The 10,559-nt window shown below is 26.9% G+C and overlaps 1 protein-coding gene across 4 annotated transcripts; it reads right to left on the reverse strand.

Moving 5' to 3' along the window:
• Positions 1 to 301: 301 nt before the first annotated feature.
• On the reverse strand, positions 302 to 9,552 carry LOC127070959 (glutamate receptor ionotropic, delta-1-like). Of its 4 annotated transcripts, none has more exons than XM_051009598.1 (9): positions 9,395 to 9,552; positions 3,817 to 3,934; positions 3,270 to 3,757; positions 2,859 to 3,188; positions 2,609 to 2,774; positions 2,323 to 2,531; positions 2,148 to 2,237; positions 1,415 to 1,578; positions 302 to 1,346 (listed from the first exon to the last, which is right to left on the reverse strand). In XM_051009598.1, exons 2-9 carry the CDS (start codon positions 3,821 to 3,823, stop codon positions 1,022 to 1,024), a joined length of 1,779 nt encoding a protein of 592 aa, XP_050865555.1. In that variant the 5' UTR covers positions 3,824 to 3,934; positions 9,395 to 9,552; the 3' UTR covers positions 302 to 1,021. The 4 variants fall into 4 exon arrangements, with proteins under 4 accessions (XP_050865555.1, XP_050865557.1, XP_050865553.1 ...); XM_051009600.1 differs by lacking the exon at positions 9,395 to 9,552 and having other exon boundaries at positions 3,270 to 3,457; positions 3,704 to 3,757; positions 3,817 to 4,096; XM_051009596.1 differs by lacking the exon at positions 9,395 to 9,552 and having other exon boundaries at positions 3,817 to 4,096.
• Positions 9,553 to 10,559: the final 1,007 nt, after the last annotated feature.

The following is a 10,559-nucleotide window of genomic DNA, read 5'->3' on the forward strand; positions in this document are numbered from 1 at the left end:
ATTATTTTTCTTTTTTTATAAATGAATCCGCACAGATTATAGAATTCACAATATACAGACAATGGTAAAATATTTTTAGTAAATTTCATACTCATACTTACGTAATAATAAATTTATTAGTACTTTTTTATAATAATCAACGATATAATACAATATAATATATCCTAATATAAATAACTTTAACAAAAATTATATTATAAATACCTTTAATAAAATTTTATATAATAATTTATATTTATATATATAATTATTATAGTAAATAAATAAATATATATGCATGTATACATAAAAACCTAAATGACTATAATTGATCAATTCAGCATCTTCGTTAATTTTTAATATAATTTACAGTAAGAAAAGTAGTCAGAATCATGTAATCAAAGATCATGATTAATTAAATAATCTTTAATCGTGTAATGATAACACTTTCAATTATGATTGAAACAGTAATTTATTTGTAAGAACAATACTGTGAATATTTTATGGAAAATAAATATTTATTGTTTATTTCATTTTATTTAAAACAGTAACTCTAACAAATATTTAGTTTAATATGAGAGACTGCGCAAATAATAGTTGACCTTTAACTATCTTTTCAAAGACTTTATCTGATAACATATGTGCTTTTGGTGCATTTACTTATTATTATTGCACATTAAAATAGTCTCTTAACAGAAACGGAAGACGGCAGCGGTGTATTACATAAAATAAAACCTTTTTTTTATCACAATGGATATATATTAAGACTATTATTATTCACGAAATAGTACTATTTTTATATTACATATATTAGTCAATAATAACTTCAATAGTTCAATAATAACTTCAATTCTATTAAATCATAAAACAATGAAAAATTAAAGCAATATCAAGATATATAGAAACATTTGTACAATTTTCATTTTAAAGCTGCTAAATAATGCAAAAGCGTAGACATGCGCGTTTCTATTCCATTAGAAAATTATAAAATATAAATATTAAAGTGAAAAAATTTATTGGAAAAGCAACAATAGCATTGTCATTAATAATTTATGCGAGCACATTTTCGATTCATATAACCTTTTTCAATGTTTTTTATATTTTTCTTCTTTTCTACATAAAATCTTGACGATTTAATGGACGGGATATGATGAACCATCGACATTTTTTTTCTTTTACGAATAAAAATACATTTTTCTATGATCAGAATGCAAATACCCAAAATGATACCAATTTGGATGAAGAAAATAAGCGATATTACAGTGGTTATGGGAACCGGTTGATACTTAATCATATCATGGAATTTCTTTTTAAATATCGTATCTCTTAAACGATTTATCATACCATTATTGACAAATTTCTGCAACCTAAAATAAACAAATGCTTTAACATATGATAAAAGAAAATTTACATTATTGAATTCTTGTGTTCTTACTGAAAATTAATGACCCCAGTAAATGGATTGTGCTTAGATAAAACTATAGCAAAACGGTTTACACGTCCTGCTTCAACACGAACCACATTGCATGGTATTTCAAGATCTACACTTCTTCTTATTTCATCGAACGTGTAGATTGCCAGATTTCGATTTTTACAAATCTGTAATATAATAACGGATGTTAATAATAAAACTATATACAGGATTTAATGAAATCTACAAGCGAAATTGTAGAAATGAATTCCTCATATGTAGAGAAGAAAAGATAGGTTTTCTCAAAATAGTTCCGGAAGTGATTAATTTACAAATTATAATATATATCTTATAATTAGTATACTCCAATTTGTAACCAAAAATGTAACCTAAATTTTGCATTGTACTTTATATTCTTAAACCACGTAGATGGACTAATGTATTCAATCAGAAGATGGCTTACTTTTGAGGGTGTTGGAACTATTAACAAGAAATATCAACAAAATATACCATAATTTCAATTCAAATAAACATAACTGGAGTATATTTACTAAGTCTTGAAAGTCGTATAACTCAGAAATTAAGTATTTAAAAATCCATAGTTTATATAACCTACTTTTTCTTTTATGAGAAAATTTATTTATAGTATTTTCTTTTCATGTCTGAGGAATCAATTTCTCAAAATTTGTCACATGATTTCGTTACACCCTTCATATATAAACGTTAATTAATTTCTTTTTATATTATTTCATCCTACACTGTTAAATGCTTCCAGTATAGTTGAAGGCAATTTTTCTTCTTTTAGCATCAATTTCATCACTTTCTTTGCAAGCGGATCTACCGAATTCTACAAATAAATATCTTTATTCGTCTACGTATTTTTATAGTTTTATACGCGCACACACACATACATGTATACGTATTATACTTACTGCAAATTTATCGTAATAAGCCGTACCACGAAAAACAGCAAATTGATAAGTACCATCTTCAACAAAGCTCTCTAATGAATGAAAGGGTAAAATGTGGATAATGGACGTTAAAAAGCTTATTAAAGCCGCAGAATAAGCTGCCGATATTACGGTAATAAAAAAAAATATAGAAAAGTATGCTATACGTAACGAAGATTTATCAGAAAAATCTACAATAAAGAAATATTTGTATAAATATAACTATTAAAAAAACGTAATCAAAAAATCAAGAAGTATTGAATTAAACCTGCAATTCCTTGTTGACAAAAGATACCCCAAATCTCCATAAAGTTATCGGATAATAAATTTCCTATTTTACAATTAGTTCCATCTTTTATTTTGAGAAAAATCAATAAGATCAATGCAGCAATTAATACTCCAAACATAGCGATCCAAACAGAGTGAGTGAAAGTCTACAATAATAACAATTTTTTAATTAATGAAAATTAACGCAAGAAGGAGGAAAATATAACAACTTCGATTGAAAATTATCGTACTAGAAAATAAGATGACCATTTAATCGCAAATAATTCTGGTTCCCGAAAAAAGAGGCAATTTTTAGAGATTAAAATAGGAAGCGTGAAATCAACGACATTTAATCTGGCATTCGTAATAGAAAACTCTGAAAGAGAAATATCGGCACGTCCAGCATATAATTCGGCAATTGCTCCAGACCAAGTCTTTTTTTCTGGATTCCATCTTCCATACTGTTCTACTTCCGAGACAATGTCAAAAGTAAAATTAAGAGTGGCACAAAGTTCTCTTAATATCCTACCGTATAAACCATCTAATTTGCCATCCTTGTTTATTTTTGTGAATGGTGAACCCTAAAGAAGAAAAATCGGAAAGAAATATAAAAATAATTTTAAATAGGAAATAGAAAAAATATCTAAGCGAAAATATTTTACCTTAACTATGACAGCTCTCATGATCAGACCTTGTAAATTATGTCTTCTTTCGTAAAGAGAATCTGGAACTATTTTAGTAATTCCTTTCTCTAAACTCCACGTAGCTACGTCATTGATCTCGACTCGCCTTGTATCGACCGAATACCACTCTCGTAAAATATTTTCCGTACCGCAACGAATCAACATTTCTGAATTGAATTTTAAATGAAATATATTACCAGGTGGGTTGTGACAATAATCGAAACTATATTCCTTGTTATTGAATATCACTAGCCATATAGCTGAAGACATGTCAAAGGTACGTGTTGCTAAGGAAAACTCATTAATCGCATTGTAATTAGAGATTACTACAATGTAATACGGTTGTACTATTCGTTTCACGTAGTACAATGATTCGTACAATTGTGAAAAGTAGAAATTGGTGGTCGCAATACCTTCCCGAGAAAATGCACGTCTCCATTTGAACACCATCGTTGTCATTTCCATTCCTGAGGAAAAAAAAATTAATATAGAAGAAATGAAAAGCAGTTGAGGGATATAGAGTTACCTTCCATCGAATCAGCATATAAGATAATTACAGATTTCGGTCCGTATAATTTGCATATCTCTATGATAAAAGGAAGTTGTTCGTCATTGGTAGATAGAAATTCGTAGGACCTTATAATCTTCGAAAGAAAAAGAAGAAGAAAAAGATGAAGAAATAGTATCTTTAATGGCACAAAGAAAGACATTTTTTCACTTATCGATTAATTATAATGCTATTTTTTAAATTGCTAACGATATTCTACAAAAAAATGAAGAACTTTCTATCCGTCTACGAACGAAGATCGCACAAGACTAAATTGCTAAACTATTAAGAGAATTACATTCACTTAGATTATTATGATTGTTATACAGATCTGGGATCACGCAACATGTATGTACATATTCGTGCAAAGAACATGATTTTATCTATGACATTGATTTATTATCGATGTATTAATAAACGTTTTTTTCATTTGCCTTTTATGTTGCTTATTAAATATATATATATATATATATATATATATATATATAAAAGAAATGGATATATATATATATATATGTATATATATATGTATATATATATATATATATATATATATATTTTTGTGTATATACATACGCTCATCTACATTACATGCATTTATTATCGTAGGTTTATATGATAGTAATATATTAAAAGAAATTATTAAAATTTCAGTTGCATTTAAATAATTTAGTAGACATTCTAATCGATATAATCGAGGCAAGCACTTAACAAAATGAATTGCAGCCATCACACATTTACACAAGTGTATATGTGTTGTTTAATAAATAATACCCATTTAAATGTCGATGTTATGTAAAGTAATGGAATATTTTTATAAAAAATCATTTAGCTTTATTTATACGTTGACATAAATCAGTAGTTCTTAAACTTTATCAGTTTGAAAATTTTATTAGTTCATTTTATATAATGTGCATTTTGTCGGATCCCTAACCGTCAATTTCATATTTTTCGATAAGAAATAAGATAAGAAAAAATATTCATGTACATAAGCTTTTTATTTTCCCAATATTGCGGTTACAAAAAATAATACAGAATGTTTAACCGTAATGTTATGTTTCCCAATTTTTTTTAAATCATATTGTATCTTAACATTTCAACAATTTTGATGCCCTTTCAAGTAATCTAATAAAAAATAAAAATCATATAAATTGTATTATATAGGTTGACTTAAAAAAAGGCCTGCGCTATTCATACGATAGATAAACAGCACGAGTGGTAGGATATGCGTTGTTTGTTTAGTTATTCACTTTCGCATTAGCCATCGAACGTATTGATCCTATATGGTGGATTGTAAGACATCAGAGAGAAAGTATAGAAAATAATGCATTTCCAACATTTTTACCTTTGGCTGACTAACACAACTACATGAAGACAAGAATGCGATGCAAGTGATAAAGTAATTCTAGTAGCCTTACAAATTGAAAAGTACATTACATAGGTATATAATGTGCATTCATGAACGTGAAATAAGAATGTGACAAAGAATTTCTTACAGTATTTCTATAAAAACTTAGTTTAATGGAAATAATGGTAGAGATAGTTTTACAAGATATATTTAGCATCGCATCTTTCGATCTGACTATTACAAATTGTGTGGTATAATTACAATGTTTATAAGAGACGATAACAATTTTCAGGATATCAGAGAACAAAAACGTGACTTATTTTCTACATTTCATTGGACTTACGATTTTCTTTGATTTACGATAAATTGGTTCCAGTTGACTCTAAATTAAAAAATTTTTACACACCTATACGTTAGAAATTATAATTTCCATATACGGAAACAAACAGAAAGGAAATCTATATGAAATTTCGTAGTAGCACTCCATAAGTTAAGTATCTATTGCAATTTCTGAAATTACTAAAAAATAGCATTGAGAAATCGATTTTTGTCTTGATCAAATGAAATAACCCAAACATTTTTGTCAGGAATAAATATTTAGGTTTTAATAAGAAGGTAAACATTGTTGTTGAATTATTTAAAAAAGACATTACCCAATCACACAGTCGGACATCCCTCAAGCAGATTACATAAACACGAATCAAATAACGAATAAAAGCAAAAAGGAACGCAAATATACCACCGAATTATCTAAGAAAGCGTCGGCTCTCAGAAACAAACAACAAAAAAACAAAAAAGAAAAACATTCCCAATTGTGACTTACATAATCTTAGACGTTATCTACAAATATACAGACAGATACTAATATCTTTTGTTTAAGATATGAAACAAACCATCTGGCAACGGAATGTGTGTGTGTATGTGTATGGAAAATTTTTTAAACGACATTTCAAAAGTTATGGCGTCCCTCAATGACATAAAAATTAGAGCACTTAACGATAAGTTATATTTACAGCATCTAGATCAGGTATTAACTAAGTTAGATCAATTGAACATACTAATTAATAAGGAAAAAAATTTTTTAGAAATTTAATAAAATACTGCTATAAATATCGTATATCGATCGATAAAAATGGTATTCATAAAACAAAAGCAAAAATAAGCGCCATTGATAAAATTTCGTGATCGCGAAATAACAGAAGTACGAGCGTTTATCGATTTTATAACTTACTACGATAAATTTATCGAAATTTTAAGTTTATTATTATTTCCATTGATTGAATTATTGAACCTTCGTGTTTTATTTAGATGGTTTAAAGAATGTAAAGGAACATTTTAAGCAAAGAAACAATTAAAAAGCAATAAAAGTTTAGTTCACTTTGATCCGAAAATGAATCAGAACTATTTCTACAATACACATCGCAAACTCTGATAAAAATTCGACAACAATGTTCACAAATCGATAAATAATTTTTACAGTAAAAAACTTTCAATACCTTCACAGAGGTTATTTTACATTACACATCGACTATCAACCATCAGTACAAATTTTTTCACTATCGAAAGAATTACCAACATATACTGCTATGAAAATGCATGTTATAAATGCGTCTCTAAAAGTGACTCAAAGTGCATCTCTGCAACGTACTTAAATTATTATACAGTTTGTTAGACTACCATTCAATGTTTATTATTTTTTTTTCGATCGTTTTGTGTTTTGTGATATAAACTTTAATTGCTTTCGTCTCTCGTCCGAAATGATTAATTCTTATTCGGTTCTTGTTCTGTGTGCGCGTCTGTACTATCTGATAAAAATTGTTTCTTTTCTTTGTTTCAATTTTTTACGTTTAATCTACAATGTCGACCGTAAAACAATGAAGGGCTATATTTTTATAATATATCGTATCTTATTTCTCACGTTTGATATTAAATGTAAAAATTCAAAATTACATAATAATACGGACAGACCTTCACGTTTACCAAAAAAAAAAGAAAATGGAATATCAATATAAGATAATAAAAGTTTATAAATTAGACAACAGAGAGGACATGTACAAGGAATAAAAAAAAATTTAATTAGATTTGACTTTTCCGTATAAGTAAAAATTAAATACAGATATAAAACAAAATTAAAAAATACGTTATCTCAAGGAGGGAAAGAAAATTCAGTGCCGAAATTATTTTTATTTAAATAAATGATGTTTCAGCATGGTTAAATAAAAGATAAGAGAAACAATAGGATACATTATATCATTGCGTTGAATGATAGCTGAATATAAAAATACCCCATATAAATCAAATACAAAAAAATGGAAGTACACACAACGAAAATAAAGATTTAGATTTAAACTACGAACCACAAGAACATACATCAACACAAGTAAACAAAATAAATAAGAAATCTTTCAACGACCAATGATATCACAAGTTGTAGAATGACATAGAGATCACTGCAACGTTATGTATTCTATGAACATTAGAATACTTTTATTAACAAGAGGGAGCATTATATAGGTTGGCTTAAGAAAAGAACATGCGCTGAGAAACATACATCTATACGATATGCAAACAGTACGAACGATAAAACATTCATTGTTTCTTTTAATTATTTATGCACTTTTGTAGTAGTCACCGAACACATTAATTCTGTATGCTAGATTGTAAGATATCGAAGAGAAAATATAAAAAGTAATGAACATCTTCACGACCTATTCTTACCTCTATGTGATCTACACAACAAATTGGATCATCTAAAATCTAAATAATAAAAGATTCAACCATATTTCATTCATTTCTTTAGAAAAAAATCTTTAAACTCTTTTTCACGGATTTATATCAACTGCGTAAATCAAGACAATTTAACATGATTTGGATAAAGTTACCTCCCTATAGGCCATAATGGAACGCATTACTATAATAAAACATTAATTAGTATCGCATGATATTATCATATTTTTTATAATGAATATAAATAATAATCTAATTTTGTAATTTAAAAAATCAATTGCGGATTCTTTACTATTAACTATCTTTACTATTAACTATTAACTAAAAAAGACATAAATTAAACTATATTTTGTGTTTAAATAACTAGTATTGTTGTAATTATTTAAAATAATGATAAAAATTCAAAATCTCGCCGATGACAAATATTTGGAATACTTTTCGAATAATGAAAACGTTCGATCAAAAAAAATTCATTGTCGAATTAGACATCCTTACGAAAGATATATAGATTCACAATGATATTCATCGTCATGTAATTCTACAGGCCAAAAACATTCTAAAATACTTTAAATAGAAGATAATAGAATATTTTTCTTACGGTCCGAACAAGGCTCCGAACGATTATGATCACAATTTTTTTGCAAAATTGAAAATTTTTGAGAAAACGATTCTTTTCAGAAAAGAATGATCTAAAAGACAGTGTATAACGGTGCTTATGATATTACATATATTTACAAAATTCAAAAAATTGATTTTTCAAAAATATTTTTATTCGGCAATATTATTATTTAAGAATATTTTTTTGAAAATTTAATTAAATAATTTCAAACATTGACATAGTTATAGAACATGTTTAAATGAGTTTAAATGTTGAATCAATCGTATTTGTGTACGTGAAAATTTTCAAAATGAATCGAAGTACAGAAAAAGGAAAAATGATTTGGAGAACGGTCACAATGATTATGTGAACTTGCTGCGAAACTATACAAAATGTATAATAAGTATATAAAAAGTTGTCTTACATTACAATGAGTGTCCAACTTATTGCGATGATTACATTGAAAAATAACTAAGTATACATAAAGTATACTAAAATTACAAATAAAGAAAATTTTTTAAAATACATTTGTATTATAATTTCAAAACGGATGTTATTTTTTAAACTACCCTTCTATAAATGTATATATTGTTACGTCCCGGATTATGCCACATGACAAGCAGATATTTATATGATGCATTTACTACAATCTAATCACTATTTTATTATGACGTCGTGAGTTGTGTCACGCAACAAAAGGAATATTCTATCTTGATACGTTTATTACAACCTAGTCATTTGCTTCTTTTTGGTCAAGGCGAAACTTTACTCAGGAATGAGGCTAATTAATTAATTAAGACACAAGAATGATCCCAGGAATATAGCTATAGAAAGGTTCAGAGATTGAGAGACTGTTTATTAGGATATTTTATTTTTAGCGTTACCTTTTCTGAAGAACTTCTTTTTTTCCTGATAAGACGATGTTATACCTTGACCTTAGCATTAATAAAACCGTTTCACTAATCGGTTGATATTGGAATTGGCACTCAAAGAAAAATACTTGTTAAAAATGAAGTTCGATAAAATCATTATACTCTGATAATAATAACTATATGAATATAATTAATCAAGCAACTATTATTACTTCTACATTCATAGATAAAAGAAAAGGAATATAATGAAATCAACTCACTATAAATTAATGATTACAATTATGATTATAAGGTTAATGCTGTTAACACGTATCGCGCATTATTACAACAAAATAAAAATGAAATTCAGATACAAAGACTGAGATAAAAACTTTATCTTGGCTGATCTTGGTTGCTGAATTAGCTTAGCAGTCAATTCAGTAAATTCAATAATAATTTACTATTTGTAAGAAATTTGAATATACACAAATACACGAAGATGTGACAATATATAGTAATGTTATATAAGGAGATGCACATGTGTGATCATGCACTGTGATTACTATCATATAATATTGGTATATGGTATACTGGCATATAATATTGGTATATCATATAATACGATTAAACTGACTGGCTGTTGATAAAAAATATGTTAATTAAAGAACCCGAGGAAACGTCATTCAATTATGTCGTCATTCAATCAAGACTCATACATGATAGATAGTGAATCAAATTCTTTTTCTAATTATAAAATACATAGATAAGTATATCATACTTCATATAAATACGAAAAACAGTTAGAAAGAATTAAAATATGTATAAGTATGTGCATTCAATAAATAAGGAAAATGTTATATATATATATGTCTCCGCGTATAATATGAAGAAAAAATTCTATTTCAATTTAAAACTGTATTAAATTATGCAAAAGCTTAGATATGCGTGTTTCTATTCCATTAGAAAATTATAATCTGAATATAAAAGTTCACTTATAACGAACATTATAATTTACGCAAGCACATTTACGATTCGCATAATCTGTTGCAATATTTCTTATACTTCTCTTCCTTTTTATATAAAATCCTAACGATTTAATCGACGGAATATTATGTACCACCAACATCTTTTTTTTACGAGCAAAAATACACTTTTTTATGGCCATAATAAGTAACCAAAACAATATCAATTAAGATCA

The sequence above is a fragment of the Vespula vulgaris genome, chromosome 20, assembly GCF_905475345.1.
Source record: "Vespula vulgaris chromosome 20, iyVesVulg1.1, whole genome shotgun sequence".
Classification (NCBI taxonomy): Eukaryota; Metazoa; Arthropoda; class Insecta; order Hymenoptera; family Vespidae; genus Vespula; species Vespula vulgaris.

What these genes read in the sequence shown, in the direction of transcription:
- LOC127070959 (XM_051009596.1), bottom strand. Translation starts at nt 4,000, where the DNA reads ATGTCTTTCTTTGTGCCATTAAAGATACTATTTCTTCATCTTTTTCTT. An exon ending in AATGGTCATCTTATTTTCTA is followed by an intron (nt 2,775 to 2,858) that starts GTACGATAATTT and finishes TTATTATTGTAG; the next exon opens with ACTTTCACTCACTCTGTTTG. An exon ending in CTTATTACGATAAATTTGCA is followed by an intron (nt 2,238 to 2,322) that starts GTAAGTATAATA and finishes ATTTATTTGTAG; the next exon opens with AATTCGGTAGATCCGCTTGC.